The sequence below is a fragment of the Rattus norvegicus genome, chromosome 4 (genome assembly GCF_021556685.1).
Source record: "Rattus norvegicus strain SHRSP/BbbUtx chromosome 4, alternate assembly SHRSP_T2T, whole genome shotgun sequence".
Lineage (NCBI taxonomy): Eukaryota > Metazoa > Chordata > Mammalia > Rodentia > Muridae > Rattus > Rattus norvegicus.
Genome location: NC_141537.1, coordinates 60089941 through 60114485, shown reverse-complemented (window position 1 = coordinate 60114485; position 24545 = coordinate 60089941). Strand labels below are relative to the sequence as shown.

Here is a 24545-nt window from a genome sequence, read left to right as displayed (position 1 = left end):
AAAAAAAAAAAGAATGCTGTAGGAATAGAGCCATCCAGTGCATGACCTTTTCCAGTGGCTTTCTCTTTCTACTCAGGATAGTGTCCTTGAGACGCCCCAGGGTGATACATGCAGTTGACCCCTTAGTTGTTGGCTAGTACTCTGTAGTATGGGAAGACTAGTTTGTTCACTCATTAACTCATCCAGTCAGTGTAAAACATTTTGATTGCTTTCAGTCTGAGACTATTAGAAATCAAGATTTCAGCTTTTGTGTGGACATTAATCTTCATTTCTGTCAAATAGGTAGGTACCCGGGAGTTCAGTGGCTGAGTTGTATGGTAAACATATGTTTAGTTAGAAAATGGCGTGTGTGTGTGTGTGTGTGTGTGTGTGTGTGTGTGTGCGCGAGCGTGTGCCTGTGCGTGTGCCTGTGCGTGTGCCTGTGCCTGTGTGTGCCTGTGCGTGTGCGTTTGATGGTTTGTGTGTGGAGGTAAGAAGACAACTTGTGGGAGATGATTTTTCCACCATGTATGTTGCCAGGTTTGGTGGTAAGGGTCTTCACCAACTGAGTCGTCTTGCTAACCCTTATTAGGGTTTTAATTTGTACTTCTCTAATGGACACAAAGGCTGGCAGTTTTTATCTGTCATCTAGATAACCTCTTCTGCAAAATGTCTTTGTGTCTTTTTTGTTTTGTTTTTCTTAATCTTTTGAGATTGGGTCTCACACTGGAGCTCACCGTCGTCCTCCAGCCTCAGGCTTTTGAGTGCTAGGATTACAAGTATGACCCTCCACACTTAGCTTCCTGCTCTAATGCCTGAGCCTTTTATTTCCTTTTTGTTGCCATTGTTGGTGACTGCATAAATAGTGTTTGGATTTTTTTTTTTGAACAACGAGTAATAATTAGAATTTAAGTTCCTTCCTCCTTTTTGTTTTTCCTGGAGTTTCTATATACCCTTACTTTGACTCTATACTTCTTAATGAATAATGTGTCTACATCATTATCACTGTTTGTAATTCTTAATATCAAATTTTATTTTTATCCTACATTTTTATAAATAATGTAGAAATTCTTCCTACATCACTATCACCATAATTTTTTAATAATTATCTTTCCCAAAACTTTCTCTCTATACACTATACTGAAAATTTTATGCCGGGTAGCAAAGAGATATTTGTATTGTAATTTTGTTTCCCATAAATGTTATATTGTACATATGGTGTTTTGACTTGCTTTTTTCCCCCCACTTAACAATATGTCTTGAAGCTCTGGGTGCCAGCTGATCCCAGTCCTGCTGAGGACTGCCTTTATTTGTAGATGGCTACCTTCTTACCGAATCCTCACAGTGAAAGTGAGAAGAGAGACATTCACTGGTGTCTCTTTTTAAAATGTTACATTGTATTTTTTAAAAGTTGACTTGTGAAGCCAGGCACAGTGGCACACAGGCCTTTAATCCCAGCACTCAGGATGCACAGACAAGGATATCTTCGTGAGTTTAAGGCCAGCCTGTCTACATAGAGAGTTTCAGGACGGCCAGGGCTACATAGTGAGTCACTTCTTAAAAAATAAATAAATAAATAAATAAATAAATAAATAAATAAATAAATAAATAAATAAAAACAGACAACAAAAAGTTTATTCATGGGTATAGGTGTGGTCTATGCATGCACACGTGTTCATCCCCGTGCACGTGTGGTCAAATTCAGCATTCAGTGTCTTCCTCTGCCACTCTCCATCTTCTGTTTCGAGACAGGGTCTCACTGAACCTGGGGCTCTTTGCTTGAGCTCAGCTGCCTGTTCCGTGAGCTCCAGGAATCTATTCATCCCCATCCCCATCCCCATCCCCATCCTGTTGCCCACTGCTAGGCTTACAGGTACATGCATACCATCGTGCCTAGCTTTTTATGTGAGGTATAGGGATTAGAGCTCAGGTCCTCCTACTCACATAGCAAGCACTCTACCAGCCGAGCCATGTCCCTGACCACTCGTGTCTCTTCATAAGGACACCGATGCTATTCTCAGGCTTCTTTTACCCCCACCCCATTGTCCATTTATGTTTCTGAGTAAATTTTAAAAGGTGATGGAGATATTGAATTTTATTTTTTATTGAGAAGAGGCCTGCCGATGGTGAGCTACAGACAGTGACATTTACCAAGATGGGCAAAGGATAATTGTCTGGTACAGTGGCGTGTACATGTGTGGGAGTGGGGTGATTTTTGAGAACCAACTCCTAAGAGCTTTCATGAACCCTTACGTAGACACTCCGTTTCTTTCCCATTGTGGGGGACGCCTGAGGCACCCAATTCTTTGGCCTTTTAAAAACTGTCCTGGGCTTCTCCTGGCACTTCTGACCCTTCAGCTGTCACAAGCCAGTCGATCATTTTCAGTTGTTGATGTCTAGTGATACAGGGCCTACTCCTCTGCCATCCACGTAACTGCCTGTTCCCTAGGATTCTGCCTCCACAGTCACCGCTTCTCTGGGTTTGAGCACTGTAGCGCTCAGTTGCCATCACTTCCCCTCTTTCTGCATTTGGGTTGTTTATGTCCTTAGATATTTCTTAATGAAATCCTTACTGAGGTTTTGGGAGGGAGTGAAAGCTGATGATGTGTCCATTCTGTTCTCTAGTCCAGTCATCCACAGCCTCAAAGACCTTATTCGCTCACGTTTCTTCTGACATGCTTACAAGAACGTGCGATAAGGTTGCCTTACCTGATCCTCACTGCCATCCTCAGCCAGAGAAGCTCCATAAGCACTTGACAATAAGTGAAGATGTCTGAAACTGAAAGGAGGAGTTAAGGGTAGAATCCCACCATTCAGAGAGTGGAAGCCTATAAAAGGAAACCCGTGTGAGTCTGATTCAGAGAGCGTGTATTGAGTGAGAAGGTGGAATCCTGAGACACACAGTAATTAAGGGAATGAGTCATGTATCAGTGGTATGTCAGAGAGGGAGAGATTACTGAAGCCAATGCAGTAGACAGGTGTGTGTGTGGGGGGGGTGGCTTTAACATTCTCTCCTGTGGTATAGAAGGATCAAGAGAGTTTCAGGCAAAGTCTGCATTTTGCTTGGCGAGTAGATTTCTGATGTTGGTTAGCTGGCATGAGAACCACAGTCGAATGGCAGGGACCAGTAGTCATTGCAGTGGATGACAGTAAAATCCAGACAGAGAGTGGTGGCTTTTGCCACCGTTAGACTTAAGAATCTTGGCAGAAGAGAATAAGAGTGGGGCACTTCTCCTGTGATCTGTTGATTTGCTCCGAATAATACCCTTACTTAGTGGCTTGGCAGAAAGCCTTCTTCCATTTATCCCTCCTGGCCCTGCTCGATGGTTCTCTCATGAAAACCTCATGTGATTGCGCAGACAGCGTGGAGCTACGGTTCTGTCAGAACCTCCATTTATGTGTTTGTCTGTTGATGCTGCCTGTTGGCTGGAGCTCCCTCACAAATGCCCTTTCCATGTGGCCTGGACCTTTCCGTTCTTGACGGCTGAATTCTAAGAGCAGGTGGCCCAAGAGAGCCAGGTGGAAGCTGTATGGCCTTTCCCAGCACGTCACTTCCTTCCGTCATCGTCACTTCCTTCCGTCATCATCCCAGGCTCACCGGAGTCTGGAGATGAGGAAAGCCATAGGCCTCATGTCTCAGTCAGCGGACTGTAAAACCACAGTCTAATGGGACGGGAAAGCTTGACTCCATTGTGAAATACACAGTTTACCATGAATAGTGGCTACTGAGGAAGGTATCAGTGTACATGGAGTCAAGATGACTGCTGGGTATTAGCATAACAGGATCAATTGAGACATCCACTTTTTTTTTTTTTTTTTTTGGTTCTTTTTTTTTTTTTTGGAGCTGGGGACCGAACCCAGGGCCTTGCGCTTCCTAGGCAAGCGCTCTACCACTGAGCTAAATCCCCAGCCCCAAGACATCCACTTTTAAAAGTTCCTCTGACCAAAAAAAAAAAAAAAAAAAAAACCACCACCACCAACAACAACAAAAAAAAGAAAACCCCTATTTTAGGTGAGATTACCTAAGGACCAATACTCACTCCCCTCATTTGTGGACAGACATACAAGTGGGGAGATTCTGAAGCAAATGTACAGTGACTTAAAGAAGAAAAACAAAACGCAAGTGTGCCAACCAGCACGAGTCCTCTGTTGAGAGATGGTGAATCAGAAGCTCCTGTGGTTCAGGCGTCTGCTGCTGGTGGTTTGCCTTGTGCTGTTGTAATTTTTCTTCAGAAAGCTTCTCGTTAATCTTTCTTCTCCAGATTCATATCTTCACAGAGCTGCATCTTACTTTGCATAATCTGTCGGTATGCAAAGCAGTGGCCTCCTAAAATACTGCTGTGACTGTCCGACTCACCTCAGTATTTTCAGTGCGTCCCATTGTTGAGAAGAGCTGGTCCTCACTCCTAGTCCACAGTCAGGCTCATCCCTGTGGCGCCTCACTCTCCAGGACTGCACAGCCTATGGCTATTGAGGTTTGGGGATTGCATAACCCTTTGGAAATTTGGTGGAAACCCAGGACCCTGTCATACACAGAATTTTTCAAGAGTTTCATGAGACCCATGGAAACTTACCAGCGAGCTCCGGTGAAAACCCTGGCAGGAGTTCTGATTCGCAGAGGCTAACGGTTAAATGCTCAGTCAGATGTCAAACAACATAGGCCATGCTTACTAAATGAGAGGAGTGGTTGCCACTCTGCTGACTTTCAGCTTTCCTTACCTAATAGAACAATTTGTTTTTCAAACATACCCTTAAAATGGCTTTGCTGTTAGAATTTACTTCTACTTGGAATACGTTTTCCACCTCACTCGTTATCTAGCGCCCATTCTTCCATGAAACCTGTTTTCTTAACCCAATCTCTGAACGACTTTCTTTCAGACTTCCACGAGCCTCAGATGGTGTGTTACTCCTGTGGTACTAATGTGCATAGGCCTTCATGGTGTGTGTGTGTGTGTGCGTGCGCACATTTATGCATGTGCTTCTCTTCGTGTTGAGTTGGTGGGGGTGGGGGATTGGCTTCTTACAGAGTTGCCCTGGTTGGCCTAGAACTCACAGCCCTCCCACCTAACCCTCTAGAGCAGCTGAGTTACACGTGTGTGCCATTGGGCTTCATTGTACTTGGCAGGTATCTCCTTTATTAGCACAAGGTTTGGAACAGATACTGAGAGAGGTACAAGGTTGGACCCCTGTCCCAAGATGGACAAACATCAGGACATGTAGTCAAACGAGTCTTTTCCTCTTGAGGTGGCTTTTGGTCATGATGTTTATCACAGACACAGAAGAGTGACTTAGGTACTGCCTCTTTAGTGATATGTCCCTCAAAGGGCCCTTGACATATTTGGTCATTTCTAAAAACGCCTGTAGTAATTTACGAACATGGACTTTCCCGACTTCTTGCTCTCTCATGGTGAACTTCAGGGTGACCACAGATCTTGTCTTTATTTTAACTATGTATCAAAAGTTTCCCGTTCCACCTGGGCTCTAGGCATCTGCTCATTCACCTGTAAGCATCCTTAAATCCTTTCTCCTCCCAAAACAAATAACGCCAAACAGAGAGAGACAGAGACAGCGAGCTCAGCCTTGGCAACTCTGGAGAGAAGATCAGAAAGACATCAGTCGCCTTACTACTCCCACCCCTTCCTTCTCAGACATCTTTCTGTTCTGTTGCTTTACCTGGATTCCCGTTCGCCTGCTCTTGTGTGGCCTCATGTTGTTGGCTTTGACAGCTTTGCTCTGTGTTGGTTGCTTAACTCTTCTGTAATGTGTTTACTCCACTGTCTTTTGCCTCTCCTGAATCCCAGCCAAGGCTTCTCTTCCCCACCTGGCTGCTACTGTCAGGAAATTTCTTCTCAGTGTGCACCGTTTCCTAGAGTGATATTGGCCAGTTCCCTGGTTTCATGCACTACTTATAGTCAAATTATCCCCAAATCGTTATTTAGCCTGGCTCTCTCCTGATCTCTATGCCCATGTTGCCAGCTGGACATTTGCATTTTTGATAACCTACAAACATCTCATATTTAATATGTCCCAAATGTCACAATGATGCTTTTGCATATATGTTTCTTTTACTGCCTTCTCTGGGGGTTAGAGTGCCACTGCCCTCATTTGTACAGTGGTCTGCGAGCAGCCATGTTGACTTTGCATTATAAAGATAGGGTTAGGGTGACACTAGGAACAAACTCTACCACAGAGCTGCAACCCCAGCTTCACACTTCAAAGATTTCTCGAGACTTCTTTTTAGGGCTTCCTATCCCCTTAACTGATTTTTGTGTCTCTTTTCTTGTCTATGATCATATTCTCCACATTTTGCAGATCAGTCATCCCAAAAGGTAAATAAGGTCTCATCACTCTGCCCTAAGCCTTCAGCGGCCTCCCCTCATCTTCCCTTGGGCTCCTCAAGTTCCACACCGTTGACATCTGGGCTGGCTCTTGTGTCATGTTATAGGATGTTAACCAGTGTCCCTTGTCTCCTCTAGAAAATGCTAAGGGTACACCCTACTACCCAGTTATGACAACCCAAAATGTCTCCAGACCGTGATAAAAGTCCCTGGGCACAGAGCTGGTGAAATTGCATCTGTTGGAATCTACTGATTGACAGAACACGATGCAGTGCCGTATGTGTTTTGATAGAAGGCCCTTTGTGATGTGCCTACGACATGGCTCTCCAATGACATTTGTTCTCTCACGGCCCACAGTAATCCATGCCTTCCACTGTCCACTGGATTTCTTGAGAAGTCACCCGCACATTGATTCCATGCTTTTCTCTGTCAGGGCCTTAGAGTGCCCACCTGCTACTTTTGACACTTCACTGACCTCCATGACCCTCAGAATTTGGTTCAGCAAGTTCCTTCCTAGCTGTTCCTTGCCCTTGTTCTTGTTAAGGTCTCGAGTTCCCATCCCCCTCTGCTCCCTCTCTTTGTTCATCACGTTGACACCTATATACTGGCAGGGAGCAAGAGCTGCTGGCCAGGCCTGTTTTTACCTCTGTCCCACATAGGGACCTACTTCTTCTAGGCACTCAGTAATAGATGTCCGTGGGATGAACTGTGCTCACTAAGTCTTTGTAGAAGGAACAGCTTCTCCTCACAGTGCTTTCAGTCCCCACCATTCCAGCCTGTGCATATACTGGAAACGTAGCCAGTTGGTCAGTAGGTCAAGAGGCTGCCATCCCAAGGCCGGGGTTTTCAGGAGGAAAGCGTGCCTCCTCTTTAGAGCCTGCAGCACTGTGCTGGCAATGCAGCCCACAGAGCTTACTGTGGATTTGAGTCCACCAAAGACTAAGAACTGAACTGAGCTGAGAACTCGGAGAGGACCTGACGGTCTCTCCGGCAGCATATGGATTTCTCATTAGTCCATGTACGGGAAAACCGGGGGCGGGGAGGCCTCGGCAGCTGCGGCTGTCCACACTCCCTCCCTCACCATTCTGCCGCCACCACACCTGGTCCCCAGAGGCTCCCTCACTGCTCAGCTATTTTGGCTTAGGTATGGACAAATCTCCATGGTTCAGCAGGGACTAGCCTGGAATTTTTCAAAAGAAGCTTTGCTAGGAAACAAAACAGAAGGAAAAACAGGAAATAGGGTATAGAAATGATAAAAATATAGACTAGGGAGAACAGTCCCTCAGCTGAAGATAAGTGAAACAGTGTGTGTGTGTGCATGTGCATGTGTGTTATTTTGCTGGACTTAGCTCACTATTTAATTTTTCATGATATTGTTTGCCTCTGGGAACTCCGGCTAGGTCTCTCTCCATGTGTGTATGCCATCCTTTCTCTTAAGAGCCTTCTCCATCTTCGTCGGGGGAAGGTATTGAAACTGACATCACAATCGCCTGCCCTTCTAGGCAGCCATTACAGATTACAATGAGAAACGGGTTTTCCACCATTTTTTCTGAGGGCAGGTCAGCTTAGTGACTGCAGACACTAGCAGAGGAGTGGTGCTCAGTGTTCATAATAGAGGTTTTACTTGCCTGGTTTGAAATGAAAAACACAGACATTATCATTGGCTTTTTAATAACATGAAGGAACTGACCTTTTTACCCCGAGGGTTTTGTTGGTTTTTTTCTTTTCTTTTTTTCTTCTTTACCTTTTAGGTAATTGAAATAGCAGATGGTGGAGCTGAGAATGTTACAGTGTAGTTGCCTAGCATGTGAGTGGCTCTGGGTTCAGTTCTCAGTGCTTTAAAACAAAAAAACAAAAACAAACAAAAAAAAAAGCAGATGGTTTTATTTTTCATGTGGTAAAAAAGAAATTTAATTAAAAAGCAAATATACTTACCTTAAAAAACAAAATAGCCCGGGTTGGGGGTTTAGCTCAGTGGTAGAGCTCTTGCCCAGCAAGCGCAAGGCCCTGGGTTCAGTCCCCAGCTCCGAAAAAAAGAAAAAAAAAAAAAAACAAAAATAGCAAGTGGAAGTTGTGAGGATTTTATGTACTTACTTGGCAAAATTTAAAATGGATAATTTTATGTAGGTACCCCAGTTTGTTTTGTAAGATTTTAAAAACAGCATTGTGTGTGCACGTGTGTGTGTGTGTGTGCGTGCACGTGTGTGTGTGTGTGTGCGTGCACGTGTGTGTGTGTGCGTGCACGTGTGTGTGTGTGCACGCGCGCATGCGCACACGCACACACACACACACACACACACACACACACACACACGCCCCAGTGCTGAGGTCAGAAGACAACTTTCCGGAGTTGGTCCTCTCCTTCCACCATGCGGGTCCTAGGGATGGAATCAGGCCATGGAGTTGGTAATAAGCATCTTTTCTGGTGCCCTCAGTTTTAAAAAGTTCCTCTTGGTCTCTGAAATCCAAAACACTGGCCAACAGGTGTTACATGGATCATAGGAGTGGACAGAACACGTGCTTTTTGTATCTCTAGACCAGAAACAGGCCAAAGCAAGAAAGCTCTTTCTTCTGCGCTTGCCCTTCCTTAGTGGCTTTTGCATTCACCACAGGAATTTAATATGGGGGATTGTCTCCGCTTGGGTTCACAGAGTTAACTACCAGAACACAGCATAACACAAGGCAAATCTGACATAGACACCTCTGCCGGCCATAAGCTCACCCGAGCTCAACATGAGCCTCAGCTGCCGCAGAGCGGATACCATACGCTGACATGTGTGGGGCTCCAAAGAGCCTGCCGAGGGGACCTGGCCTGCCAGCATCGGGAGCATCTAGATCCCGCCTGCCACACTGTAGGGAGCTGTGGACAAAACCTAGGAGAGTCCAGAGGAGAGGGCCCTGAAGCCATGTACAAAGAATGGCGTCAAAGGAGGACAGCATAGCTACCTCATTGGAGGACACCCTTTTAAGGTCTTCTTTTTCTTTGCACACAGTACTCGGAGATTATTTTGATAAAATATGGAAATGCTTTGATAGAAACAAGGAAATTACCTCCAGCCAAGGGAATGTCACTCTCAAGAGTCTGCCTGTATGGGACAGTTGGTCCTCTAAACCTCACTCATCTCTGGAGTCTGACATTTTAGGATGTATTCCTCTTGCCCACCATGATCCTCACATTAACCCCCTTCCTTGTCAACTTTCTTCTTTTGCAGTATCTGACCAGACGGATACCACAGAACCCAAGGTATCAACATGTCAAGTCAAGACTGGATACTGGTATGTAAAAATCAGAAATAGAATTAAAAAAAAATCTAGTAGCTATTGATAAACAGGAAAGCACCCATCACACTGGGCTCAGCCATCGCTGGAAGCACCTCATTGCCTTGCCTGGCATCTGTGAAGGCTGTTTTCAGACTATCAGTAAAAAGGTTGTACTCACATAAATTCAGTTGTTATTGCTTACCCCATTAGAAATCATCTAAATCACGAAAAGGAAATCCTAGGAGCTGAAGCCATTGTTCAATAAGTTACAGGGCTGACCCTGAGTAAACACCAGGAGGTCACATTCCATTTTGGAGTACCTTAAGTGTACTCCATCAAACTGACAGCGGCAGATTATACATGTGCATGTTTGTTCGGTCCAGTGTTTGCAGAGTGCTGACTGCATGTGTAAGTGTGGACTCTGGGAGACCGGAGAACGGCTGTGGGTTGTGGCTTTCGCAATTAGAGCCCCGAGACTCACGTGGAGTCTGACTGCCTTGAGTAAGGGACGACACCAGCTGAGATTGAATTAGTGCTGCCCTTCAGTGAAAGGCAGTTAGCTGTAAGCGAGCCGTCCTGCTAACTTCTATGCTGTCTGCATCTGAGTTCTGCTGCTGATGCTGCCCAGATCCCAGTGGATTGGAGGTCTTGTGAGAATTGGTCACTTGTTTCTTTTCCCTTCAGCCTTTACCTCACAATTCAGAGTTTTCTGTAGACACCTAAGGGAGGTGAAGGGGAGCTGTGTCTGCTCACACGGCCTTTACCTTTCTCCAGGCTCCTTGAAAATCAGTCTCCCATTTTGCACTTCCCTCTCTTGCATAGATGCACACATTTTCAATGGACCAGGTTTGCATGTACTACTTCTTTAAAACATTTCCTGTGCTACACAGATGTTTATTCTTGCACATATCCTGTGTGAATGGCAAGCAGAAATATTACTACTGTTTAAGAGGTGAAAATTGTGACCTGGAGATTTTCTGATTTGCTCGGTTCTATTTCTTATACCATAATAAATAAAATAAAATAAATATTTAAGACCCCAGGTTTATTTCAGACATCTTGGTTTTATGTATACTTTCATAAGTTTTTTCTCATGGAAATCTAATAAGAACTTGTGCCACCCTCTTCTATCTATTCAATCCAAGCCATAACCAAAATTTGACTCAATAATGGTATCTGAAATTAATTTTAATATTTAATGCAGTACTTAACATCTGATTTTGTAGTGCATATTCAATGTTGGAATCCTTTTATATCCCGAGAGTTTTTAAATGCTTTTTGTTAATTAAGCTTTTTATTTTGAGATAATTGTGGATTCACATGCGCTTGTAAGAAATGAAATGGAAATTCCACACACTCCTCACCCAGCATCTCTGAACCTGCTATTGCTATGGTGATGGCAGCATCAATAGGTGCAGCCAAGCTGTGGAGCACTGCCATCCCCGAGGAGGCTGCCATGCTGCCCTTTAGGAGCCCTGCCCATGCGTCACTCCATCCCTCTGTGATCCCCACAACTGCAGATTTCCTGCCTCTCATTCTGTCTTCCATTCAATGGAGCTGCACAGAATACAGCCTTCTGGATCGTGTTCTTCCACTCCTCTGTCTCCTTCCTTGCTGTCTTTACTTGTGTGTCACTGAGGCGCAAACACAGAGCCTTAAACAGGCTAGGCCATTGCTCTACCACAGAGCCATGCATGTCCAGACTGCATGGGCATTTTCCACTGGGGCAAACTTTCTGGAGCTTAAGTTTTGCTGTGTAACTGCAGCTTGTTCCTTTGTGACCGGCTGGTATTCCCTGGTATGGCTGTACTTGATTCAATTACTTGTTGAAGGACATTAACACTGTTTCCTATTGGGGATAGTTTAAAAACTAGTGCTGTAGGCGTTGATTTACAGATTTTTGTGTGAGCAGGTCTTAGGTTTTTTTCTGGAATAAATGCTTAGAGACATAGTTGCTGGGTCGTATTGTAATTTGGTTTGATTCAACTTGCTTTTTTGTTCATTATTTCCCTTTTTGAGACAAAGTCTCAGGTAGCTCAGATTGGCCTCAAATCCTTCTAGAGCCCAAGCCAGCTTGAATTCCTGATCTTCCCCCCTCCAGAGGCCTCGATGTTTTAGGAAACTGTCAAACACTTTCCCAAAGGGGCTACGTCGCCCAGCAGCAGGTGATGAGCAGTGACTGTGTCCACACCTTCACCTGCACTAGGCCTCTGGCATCACACTCCTTGTTTTGCCCATCCTGATGAGGCCCACAGGATCCTAGCGTCACCCTTGCCCACTTGCCCGGTGACTGCACCTGTTTGTCTTCTGTCATCTTTGCTGCGGTCCGGTGCTGACTGGATTGCTTGCATTTTTACCACTGACTTCCCAGTTGCTTATGCAGTCTGGACCCCCAGCCTTGGTGCGGCATGGTTTGCAAGTGTCCTTTCTCCATCCCTAACTTGTCCTCTCCTCCCGATGATCTTTGAGGAAGAAAGGCTTTTCATCTCGATGAGGTCCGTTTTTTATCTGTTTTCTCTTAGTAATCATTATCCCATCATCTAAGAACTTTTGGCCTAAACTATACCCCAGACACCCTTTTCTCCCGAAAGTCTTTGGGTTTTACGTTTAAAGTTCGAGATACATTTTGTACTGCTTTTATGTGAAGTCGGCTGGCTTAGGTGACGATTAACTTTCTAATTTAGGAGTGTCCTCCTGCTCTGACACCCTCATCTTTGTCAGCAGTCGGGAGAATATTTATGTGGCTTATTTCCTGGTTTCTGTTTTGTCCCTTTGATCTGCATATGTAGTCTCTTGCCAATATCACACAGTCTTGATGAATGTAGCCTCACAGTAAACTGGATACCAGAGTGGGGTAGCCTTATTGCTCTCACTCTGTTCTTCGCAAAATTCTCTTAACTATTCCCTTGCCTTTCCATATACGTTTAAGAATAATTCTATTTACATTTATAAAAGGGCTGATTTTTTATGGGAATTATTTATCAGTTTGGAGAGAATTAACATTTTAACTATGCTGAGAACTATTGACCTGTTTTCTGTTTCTGCGGATTTGCCTATTGCCATTGTATAGTGTAGTATATTTTAGGCTTGCCTAAAATAAGTTGGTACTCCATTCCTTTCCATTGCCAAATAATGCCCTATTATATGGGTATCCCATACTTTTTCAGTGTAGTGTGTCTTAAGAGCATCAATATATGCAAGTTTTTGTGTGCATGTGTTTCTAGTTCTCGTGTGTATATATGGAGGGGTTGAATTACTAGTCATATGATACTTCTTTTTTTTCTGAAGACATGCCAAAGTTTTCTAATCAAGCCGTATCACTTTACCTTGCCAGCAGCCGTGTGGGAGGGATGTGTCCTCTCGCACCCTCACCAATGCTTGCTCTTCATCCACCGTGCTGGCCATCATCTTACGAGCTTTTAACTTGTGTATTCCCGATAACTAAGGACGGTGAACACCGTTGTGTGCTTATTGGTGCATGTATATTTCCTATGGAGAGATGCCTATTCAGATGAGGTGCTCGTTTGAAACGTGCTTACTTTTCCACATTGTAAGTTCTTTTGTTTATTCTGGATCCTGGACTCTTAACAGAAATAGGATTTTCAGATGTATGTTCCCATGCTGTGGGTTGTCTGGGGTTTTTGTGGGACTTAACTAGAGGGGTAAATTACATCTACCCGTCTTTCCTAGAAGCAAAGTCTCTCAAACTAGTTCTATAATAGCTTTTGGAAGGGCCAGAGCATGCCTTATTGCTTCAAGCCCCCAAATATTTTATAGTCATTGTGGGAGCAAAATCCTTTCCTAACATTTGGTTTTGTGTGTGTTTCACATTTAGCCATCAATCAACTTTAGGGAGAGGTCTTTAGTGTTTGCATTTTCACGTATTTTTGTGTGCAGAACTTGTGGGTTATGTGCTAGGATGGACAGCCTGCCTGCCTTTGGGGGCTCTCAAGGGGTACAGCAGCCCTGAACACTTCATTTTGCCCAAAGGTTAGCATTGCCATAGGTAAAATGTTGAGGAGTCTTCCTCAAGAAAACACTAAGAGGGACCGGAGAGCCCACGCCGCAGGGAGAAGGTCTCACCTTGGCGTGTTTTTAAGCTCCGTAGCCAGAGACATGGAAATGGGCGGAACGAATGAGCAGTTCCCATCTCTAGGCTAAGTAGATGAGCCTTTAATCCTTTCTTATAGAATAGTGATCAATTTAGAATCATTCATGCACACACAAAATCAAGAACTCTGTGGCGTGTCTTATCTTCTTGAAAGGCAGGTCCCTTCCTCTTGGAAGAGGCTCTTTTGTGTCTGTACTCCTGACTCCACTTCTCACAGAAACCTGTACCCTGGTGGAGCTGTGGCTGACATCTCAGAATTACACTGACTCCCAGCACTTCCTGGGCTTCATAGGTCCTAGGTGAATCTGGCCGTGCCTGGGAGCATTTTGTCCAGTCCCAGCTGTGTACTGAGCACTGTGTCTGGGTCTGTGTGCAGCCCAGCGGCTTCGCTGAGGGGCGTGTGTAGCCCGGCCCATTCTCCCTGAGCTGGGATCATCTTTCCTTGTTGCAGCATCCTCTCTCGGTGCTGTTCTCAGTCTTACCCATTTCTGCAGCAATCCAAATCCCGCAGCCCTCCTCCACTGGTCTTCCTAGCATGGTTTTATTTTTGTGGCTGTCACCTCCCTTTTGTTACATCTGTGCAACCAATCATCTCCTTTTCTCTTCATTAGTCTCTCCTTTTCCTGACTCTTCACTAATAGTTTTGATCTTAAGCACTCAAGCTCATTACAGGTTACGTGCACTTCATTTTTATTTGGTATTTGATTTGTCTCTTACGTCAGGGAAGGAATGTGTGTGAAAGGCCTTTACAAACCAGAAAGCTGTAGACCCACATATAACTCATCTGGGTTAACAAAGGACCACTGTGCCTCCTTTCACGCTTCCTGCTCCTTCTGAGCCAAAAGGACTTCTCCACAGAGGAGGGAAATATTGAAGGAAAAATAAAGCCGTGGAGCTGTCTCTTAGCAACTGAATTCCTGCCTTATAAATCTTACCCTCTCTAGTTACTGCTGCTCAAAATCATTTGCTTTTGTTACATGCTCAGTACAAATAGCCTTATTAAATTATAGCAACACAATGGGGGAAAAAAAATCAAACCAGTGAGTCACTCCCTGAATCGATTGTACTCTGTCTTTGCACAGGGCTACTGATGGAGTTGTTTCTTTCTCTTGATTCAAATTGGGGAACTCTTGTTAGAGATCTTTCGTTGCAACTTGAGTGGTAACAAGGTAGAAGCTAAATATCGCCTTAGGCGTTTCGAGGCCACCGCAGTCGATGGCTCATATAGGTACCCTGTAACATAATCGTGTATCAATCAAGTTGTACATCACCATTTAAAGAAAGTCAGAAAATCGGGTGTGTGAATCACAGGGTGTGATCGCTTACATTACGAAATAACTTACTCTCAGGACTTTTCCAACGGCCGAGTTTCGGAGTATGTTTCACCCAGCCAGTGTTTTTCAGTGTCTCCTACACTAGAACACAGGAGTAAGACTGTGAGTGTACGTGTGGATGTGCATGGATTAAATAGCCTTGGGCGCTCTGTTGAGGAGGGTAGAGAAGGCAGTCCAGTCAGTGATAAATGCCTTGTGAGCTGCTTGCTGTAGGAGTGCAGGGAGGGAAAAGCTCCTTCCTGCTGGAGAAGCCAGTGTGGGGACATTAGAAAATGAAGGTTAGCCGAGCTCCAGGAAAGCCGTGAGGACTGTGCTGGAAAAGTCAGCAAGCTGCTGGCGGCAGCCACACTAGAGCTCAGTTCAGTACTGGGCAGTGGACGGCTGCTGAGCTTTTATTTTCCTTTGTCTGGCTTTTTAATTAGTCTTATTTAGGGAAATTTGGCAATAATACTTGATTTTTTTTAAGTCTTAAAAGATTAGTTCTCTGATAGCTTTTCAGGCTCCTCTGGTATAAAAGACATGTTTGTAAATAAATGACCTATGAAGTTCCTCCATTTCCAGTAATGTTGTTGCAATTAGATGTAGTGAGACAAAGTGCTTACTTGACACATTACTAGGAAACAGTTGATAAAGTACCACTGCTCAGACACTCGGATGTTTACAGGGCCGGGGGCAGTCCTCCCGTTCACTTGCTCGCTCGTTCGCTCGCTGTCTCCTCTCTCTAGCTGAAGCCGTGTGAAAAGCCCTCTGCTGTCTGTCTCCTCCATACCTGGAGAAGAGCGGGAGGCTCTAAAGAAAAACGCTTTGTCACTACCCCTTTAGATTTGCTCATATTTTCCCCAGGTATTTGTAGAAATACAAGAGGGCTTTGATTTCCTGCCTTTTTCCTTCAGTAGGAAAAACAAAGGATGCGGGGAAGCCCTTGCCTCTGAGCGTCCGGTGGAGGTCTGCTGATGTGAGATGGAGTGCTATGCAAACCTGCAGGAAACACTGATAGTGAAGAAATTAGCTTTCAGGATCGGGCACATAGCTCAGTGGTAGAGCACTCACTTAGTATGTTCAATGGCCGTGGGTTCAATCCCCAGCACTGCAGAATTTTAATAAAAGATAAAATAAATGAGGCTAGCTGTTGTTTTCCATTCCTTAGGGAGTTTGTAGCATCTGGTGGTCCTATGATCAAAGAAAGAGCACTTTATACAGGTTATAATGTTTTTAAAAACCACAGAAGAACCGTGGCCATCACCTAGGGTAGAGTCCTTGCCTAGCACACAGGGGGCCTGGGGTTCGATCTTCACGACCAGTTACAATAAACACTGGCAGAAGAGCCAGGTGGTTCTCTGAACCACACAAGAAACCTTGGGGACACTAATCCTCCAATCATTGCTGCTTTGCTGGGCTAATTGATGAGCCAAGCTTTCTTACTAGACTGCCTGAAGCTCCCCAACCTAAAGAAACTGCCACTTGAAGCACACACAGCGAAGGAGACAGGAAGGGGCCTGTCACTAGGGTTCTTGTGTCAAGTGTTTTTAGGATAAGACTGTAAGACGCTGAGCAGCAAACTAATTGGCTTTTTCTTAAGAACCTCATTGGGTTGACTGGCAAGTCCACACTTGAGTTCAGAGCTGCAGTAGGAAGAGGGGTGGGATCCAGGAAGAGTCGATGGCTTCTGCTGTGGAATTCCCGGGTTAGTTCTCCGGTCAAAAGGCTTATTTTAGACATTTAAGGAGTATTGGCTCTTTCTTTCTTTCCCTTTGTATATCCTCCCCCACAAAAGGTGGAAGAGAGCTTTGACCCAAGAAAGATAAACCCAAAGCTTCTAAAACAGATTTATTTGTTTTTTGTCTGGTTCTTGGTAGCTTGGGAGGGTCTTCTGAAATGTATTCAGGGTCTCTCTTGAGAAGGCTTCAGGCCTCCTTAGCAGCCCCAATTGCTTGCTGAACTTCTAGAAGGGCACCACCTGAGTTTAGGGGTACACTGCACCCTTACTATCATGATAGAGAGCATGTCACAAGATAAAACAGACTAAAATGATGATCACAGTGGTGGTAACAATCCTAAAATAGTGGATTTTTATTCTGTGATGAATCATGGTAAAATTTTAAAAACAAATAAGTATGGTATGATTTTGAAAATATATTTGGGGATTTAAGACAGGATATTTTTTTCTCAGTTTCTGACCCAAACATGAAGAGAAATTCAGAAGAGTGCTTTACAATGTGAGTTTATGTCATTCGTTGAAAACATCACTTTGATCTGAAGTTAGGCTGAGTCTCAAGGTTTAAAGAGGAGCAAAAACTGTAGAAATGAAAATTATTTTGAGTGTTTTTCATTTACCATATTTAGGTGCAAGATAGAACTTGCCATGTTAAATCAAATCAAATTGCAGCACACTCAGTTCAAAATAATAATAATAATAACAGCCCTGGCTTGTAAGCTAGAATTTAATTCATCTGGAAACCAGAATGATCATGGGCCAGTTTTAAAGCATGAAAACACTCCAAACCACCTTGGCTAGTGCTGAGTACTGTAGAACCAGACCATAAAACATGAGGGCTGGGCGTCCTCTACGGCAGTGGGAACCTCGGCGCACCAAGTCCATGATGAGCACTAGTGCCCAGATTGTGTGGTCTGGTTCAGGCTGCAGCATCAGCATGAAGCACAAGGTCGGGGGAAGGGAAGGGGAAGCCGCAGAGACAGAGTGGAGTGGGAAGAGTTGCCTGGGCAGCCACAGAGGCAGATTTCTAGACATTCAAAGATGATTGCTTCTTTCTTCGTCCTCCTCTGGATACCTAACCACAGAAGGCTATGGGGATAGAAGGAGGCAGAAAACCTCTGACTATAAAAAGGAAACACAGGGAGTGTGGCTATATTGCCTGGGGCCAAGAAGGTTGGGGCAGTGCACAGTGGAGCAGAGCACTTGATGGGTTCCCTGTCCCTAGCTGCTGTTACCTGACCTGAAAGGCTGCTCACCAAGCACACACAGCTCGTTTGCCTGTTCTCCCAAGTTCCCTTGTAACAGGACAGAGCAGCTGACAGGGTGCTTACCCTCAGCCTGATTTCACGATGGTATTCATTTCCCAACAGTAAAGCATATCTAAGATTTGCCCTCTCTTTCTAGGAAACAGCATGACCAAATACATTGAGAAGCTAGAAGAGATTAAAAAAAGTGAGTATCGCTATTGATGCCCTGGGAGAAGGGATGGACTCTCTAGTCATCTATCAGCTGATAGCAGCTGGCCATTGCAATCTACAGTGGCCATGTGTGGCAGGCTGTGGGGGTCAGGTGAGCCTGGCAGACATGCTGCGGCTAATCAGCTTACACCTGAAGGGGCCTTAACGTTAGAACATGGGCACAGTCACAGCCAGGTTCCTGGTTGTGTTGGACTGCCGTCTGTGTGGCCTTTTTGTCTGACGCCCAGTCGTCTTGTTCAGTCCCGGCCTGAGACACGGTAACAATGCTCTTATGAATATTCGTAGGCGAGTGTTCATGGAGACGAAGGTCTGAGGAAGCCGACCTGACCTTAGTGCTCTACACTGGCCCTTCACTGCAGTCTGTTGTCTTTTAATTAAAGACCATATTTCACGCATATCCCTTTTAGAAGCTAGCCTTCTGCAGAGATGTCTGACTGGTCACTGAATGCATTGCCCTCACAGAGAATTGTCATTTTTCAATCTGTGTCCAAAACCAATCAATATAAAATGTACAACTTGGGGCCAGAATTAAAGAAGGCATAAAACATCTATTTTCTAAGATGGATTTGATTGGTCTGAAGTAGGAAAGCCCAGAGCCTATAGCAGGAAGAGACTCCTACCTCAGTTCAGCACTTGGCTCTGCTAACATGCATCTTCTTGGGAGGGAAATTACAATTCTGAAATAAACCAGAATTTTTTTTTTTTGGTACAGTAGATAATTTTAATTAAAAAAAGATAATGTCCCATTTTAATTGCACAGTGTAGGAGATCCCCAGTAGATGCTGCCTGGGGCTGTTTTCTTTATTTCGCTACACTCAGCTAGAAGACCCAGGTCTGTAGAGATTTTAGAATACATATTTAATATTAAATAAATATATGTAATGTTGCAGGATCCTTCTTATGCATTTCACATGATGTCAGTTTTGTGTCTTAATCTACATAAGGTGCATTAAATTTCTGAAGTATGAAAGAAAATCCTGTTTACTCACCGACACTGCCCTGCCGTCGTTCTCGGCTCACACGAGGCAGGCAGCACCCAGCTGGCCTGCTTCTCTGCGGGTTTGTGGCCTCCCTCAGCTCCCTTCCACCTGAAGCTCACATGTCCTTACCAGGGATTTGTCCCGTAAGAAATGGCCTGTTCCACTCAGATCAGCTAAACCTTGCTTTAAAACATTTCTTAAGAGCTCAATGTGGTTTTCAGAGTCTCTAAACTTTAAATGGAGATTATGTCCTGCAAAGAACCGTTCTTGGAATTGAATCCTTAAACATACTCGCTCCTTCCTTTCTTAGAAGTCACGGGCTTCCTCTCACCTCCCATGCTTTGTGCTCTTCCCGACAGAAACACTTTAGACTCGGTTTGGCACGTACGCTCCCCTCGGTTTCTGTTGCAAGTGTTCTCTTGGGTCTGGAGGAGGAGAATGCTGCCTTGTTTCTTGACATCCTAGACCCAGCCCTTTGCAGGCCTCACCTCAGATGCCACACTGTCTGTGAAACCACAAACCTTGTTCTGTTACTTTCTTTGATTTGTCTTCTTCTGTGAGTTCAACTTCCTTTTCTTTGCTAGTAATGTGTTTTGACAGAACTCTAAAAATGCAGAATCCTTTGTAATCTGAACATTCTTTGGACTGTACCTGGGGAAAACGATGCTCTCTGCTATTGACCACTGACAAAGACCATTCTTGGGGCCTGGTGGTTAGATGACACTAGTTGGACCCAGTGTGAAACATCCTAGATAGTCAGGTCTCTGTCCTTCCAGTAACTCGAGAGAGGCCGACTCAGCCCCTCGACTCATTAGAGAAGCACAGCTGGCCCGTGTGCCTGAGCTGGGGTGACCTGTCCTACAGAGTCTGAGAGGAGCCCAGGCAGCAGAAGCTCCTTTCTTAAAGCCGTGCTCTCTCTTGAGAAGACAGACTAACAGAGTTGTCCCAGCCATCCTTTTTTATAAAATTTAAAACTCTGCTTAAGGCTTTGGCTTGATCTCGTATCTCCAAGCAGCCATGTCAGACAGTCCCATTGACGGCTCGCCTCAGCCAGAACCAGGTATGTGACACCCAGGCTGCAGGATGTGGTGGGCTCCAAGGGCTGTGCAGAAGGCAGTCTTCCAACTACAGCAAAACATGGTATTTGTCCGGTGTAATCTCTGCTTAGCTAGAGGGGATTTTAGTATATACGTTTTATACTTACAGGTATTTCAAGCTATGTAGTGATACCAATGGACAGATGTCAAAATCCAAGCTGCTTGAAAGATGTTGGCTCTCCCATTGTTTAATTTATTGCGATTTTGATTTACAAAAGTGACTTTGGGTGGGCAGGGTAGAAGCAATTTGGAGGAAATGTAGCAACTTGCTTGTTCTTTTGAGGACTCTCCTCAGCCTGTTCGGATTTGCATCCAGGCACATTTATTAACTTTCTTATCCAGCAGAAGCTGCTCTAAGAACTTTCTAGAAATAATAGTATACTTGCCAAATTGCTCTCTTCAGGACATTTTAAAATAGAGAAGTTTTAATTCCCTGCAAGAAGGAGCCGTAATATATTTAACAGATGGTTAGTTCTAAGGTAGTATTATTTCCTGACTCTAATTATTAGAATATTTGGTAAATCAGGCTTAGATTACCCTCCAAAGCAACCTTCCGGTTTGTGCAGAGTTTTTGGGGAATTCATGGAACTGATTAGTAACACCAAGTAAATAATCTTAAACACCTTTAATCCTTTCCTTTGTTGCTAGGAGTCTCAGTTTATGAGACATTCTGTGAAGGCCATGGCAATTATCCAGCTAACCTTTAGTAATTCTGAAATAATGAGGTGGTCTTTAAGGAGCCTGGGCACCAGTGTAGAAACCATGGACGGGAAGGAAGGATAGAGGCGGGCAGAGTTCAACAATGTGAGCTTTAAAATTAGCATCATTGTTAGAAAAATTTCAGGAAGTGAGCTTCTGGTGAGAATCTTCAGAGCAGATATTAGGAAAGTGAGATCGAGTTTTCGTGTTTGTTCGATGAGGTACAAAGATGTGTTCTTCTTTGTTTGAAGACAGGGTCTTGCTGTTAGTTCAGGTTGGTCTTGAACTAGAGATCCTCCTACCTCTGCCTCCCAGTGCTGGAGTTATGGATGTTCTACCATGCCTAGCTGACACAAAGAGCTGTTGATACGACAATAGAAGCACCCTCACTCGAGTTGTATTTCAAAACTATAAGGACAACACTAAGTAAATACAGATTGCTTAGATTGGCTTGGATCTGATTTGATTTTTGTTGTGGTAAAAACACAAAACACAATTTACCACCCAAATCGTTTTTAAGTGGGCAGCTACTGCAGAAGTATTGTGTGTTCTCCTTGTTGTACAGTACACCTCCAGCACGCGTGCGTGCGCTCTCTCTCTCTCTCTCTCTCTCTCTCTCTCTCTCTCTCTCCTCTCTCTCCTCTCCTCCTCTCTCTCTCTCTCTCTCTCTGTCTCTCTCTCTTCTCTCTCTCCTCTCCTCCTCTCCTCTCCTCTTCTCTCTCTCTCTCTCTCTCTCTCTCTCCCTCCCTCCCTCCCTCCCTCCCTCCCTCCCCTGATTTTTCAGGTCTCTGGCATAGTTTACAACCACAGGATAAAATGATTGCTGTCTTTGAAGTCAGAGTCAGAAGGCAGGGTATAAATGCCCTACCAGCTGTTTGGCCCGAGGCAACTCAGCCTCTCCTAGTCTCTGTCACCATTTGTAAAATGTAGACATTTATCCCTTGCTTTGTTCTGCAAAGGATTTGAGGCAGCTCAGAAGAATGCATGCCACACAACGGGCCGTTCATTGTGGAGGCAGCGTAGAGGAAGGCTCCTCAGTCAACCAGGGCACCGGAGGGTGGAGACCATACTGCCTTGTGAAAATCAAGTCATCTGTGTAAAAGCACACTCATAACTTGAAAGTGAAGCCATATAACTTGATAACTAGAAAAACAGTATAGCCCAAAGAGAGCAAACTGAACCCACATAAATGCATGTCGTGTTTTGCTTTTTCAGATTATAGATACAAAAAAGATGAACTTTTCAAGAGAATAAAAGTTACCACTTTTGCCCAGCTGGTAAGTCTAGCAGTTTTCCTATTGGAGTAAAGACACATTTGTGCTGGTCTATAGGAGCCACTCTAGGTATCTCTGGGGTCTTTTTGCAAGGAGTGGTTTCTGGCCTTCATACTTTACCAGGAGGGTATGAATTGGTATGTATGGGGGTGCTGTTCACAAAAGGATAATGTGGTACTCCTGTTTTTAAGGGTTCCACAAAATAAATACATCTGCATTCTATTCTTGGTGACCAGATCTGTGGTTTAGGTTTTATATTACTTTGTACACTTAAATTTAGAAACTAAAGTCCTCAATTCTAGATTGTTTGATTTAAAAAAAAACAAAAAAACAAAACCAAGTGACTCCCTGAGCTTCTGTCTAAACTGCTCGTCTGTGAGTAATTTCCTTACTTCAGGCAAAGCATTTTCTGAAAAAACACTTTTTTTTTTTCTGAAAAATAATGGACAGAGTGTCTCTATGACATCCAACCAAGAGCTTTACTGATGTCACTCCAGTTGGATTTGGGGCCCTGTGGACAGTGCTTTAAAAACAAACACCGTGTTAAGACACATCCACAATTCCTTTTATTTCTCAATTGTACAGGGAAATGTTGGCACCATTTTGTGTTGTTATAGGTCAGTATCGTGTTTTTGAGAAATCCTGTGCTGTGCTGAAGCAGACTATGTAAAGATGTGGCCTTGAACTCTCAGCCATGGTTCTCACCCTAACCCATCATTTTGGACTTCTATGTTGATACCGCAACATTTTTGTTGGTTTGTTTCTTTGTTGTGTTGTTTGTATTTAATGTTTTAAATGAGATTTGCTTTCTGTTGTTGTTGTTATTTTGTTTTTTCTGGAACATTCATCAGTGGTAAAATTACCAGCCCGATGGTTTAAGAGGCCTGAAATTCAGTAAGATTTGCCAGTCAGTACACTGACAGCTTCTTAAAACAAGATGTCTTTGATGTTTGGAGTTTCCCGGTCTTTTGTAAAAGACAGAATTGCCTTTGTTTAAAATAAAAATATGCACACATCTCTACACATTTCATTCTTTTCTGTCAGGTCATTCAAGTTGCTTCCCTGTCAGATCAAACACTGGAAGTGACAGCTGAGGAGATCCAAAGACTCGAAGGTAATGGGGACTGAGGACGTAGGAAACTAACAGATTGACCATTGATGGAAGTGTTCACCCTGTACATTTATGGTTGTGCTCATAGGGACTTGGGTCACTGATGTGTCTGTTTGCAATTAGTTACTCTAAGTGAAATGCTGTCTAGTGCCCTAATTATTCTCTTTTCTTAAAAAAAAAAGTTTTCTGACACAATAACACTGTTTAAGATGTTTAAATATACACTTTTTTCCAGCAAATATTTATTTTCTTTTTTTCCTTTTTTAAAGTATAGAATAGAGTTTATTCAGGGCATGGGGAGGGGAGTTGAGAGGGTAGTAAAGACAGAAAGGCAGAGAGAGAGAGAGTAGGGGCTGGCTATGAGCATGGGGGGTCCGGGGGGATGTGGACAGAGATGGGGAGAGAGGCAGGGAAGGGATGAGAGGACAGACAGAGCGGGAGCAAAAAAGCAAAAGCTGTAGCAAATATTTCTAACGTCTTCTGCATGCACACAGGTTACAGACTCTGCCGGGTAAAAGACTGAAGAGCTGAGCAGACACCTCTGCTCCCATGGGATTTGGAGCTGTTGTGCAAACACAGCTATGTACATGTGTCAGCGAGAATGACACAATGCTACAAAATTACCCAGAATGGCAGGGACATTGAAGGAAGGCAGTGGTCATTTGTTAAGTTTGCATCGCCGGGTACTTTGTGTGAATTTTATTATTTAAGGCTCTCAGAAGCCATCGGGAAGGGGCATTTCCCAGATGGGAGACTGAGCACCACAAGTTAAGGCCTGGGTGGCGAAGCTGCTGAGTGCTCACCCTGGACACCAATCTAAACATCTCCAGCAGCAGCTTTCTCATTGTATCACCAAGGGATTCTGCAGGATTCCTATGAAAATATGTGACATACCATGGGAATTCTCAGGAAGGATGTTTACCAGCTAGACAGAAACAGGCTTCCCGGAGGCATCTGAACTAGGCCTCAAAGGGGTGCGAGTTATGGGGGGTGAGCAGCCTGAGCAAGGCTCGGACAGGAAAGGCCAGCTTGCACGCCATGCCGAGAATCTGGTAATCCAGGCTGGCTCTGGTCTTCAGGGACGGTTAGATACTGGGTGCGAGATAAGGCCAGGAAGATAAGCAGGCTCCAGATTTCCTTGCTTAAATACCAACTGGAAAATAAAACCC

General features: G+C 44.3%; 1 protein-coding gene across 3 annotated transcripts in view; it reads left to right on the top strand.

Moving 5' to 3' along the window:
* Cep41 (centrosomal protein 41) overlaps positions 1-24545 on the top strand; it is a 41244-nt gene that overhangs the window by 5324 nt on the left and 11375 nt on the right. For 2 of the 3 annotated variants that reach the window (XM_087658665.1, NM_001415927.1), the window contains 4 exon segments: positions 9530-9593; positions 18142-18189; positions 22207-22268; positions 23310-23379. In XM_087658665.1, coding sequence (XP_087514791.1) covers positions 18150-18189; positions 22207-22268; positions 23310-23379 — 172 coding nt within the window. In that variant the 5' untranslated portion in view covers positions 9530-9593; positions 18142-18149. 3 annotated transcript variants of the gene reach the window in all.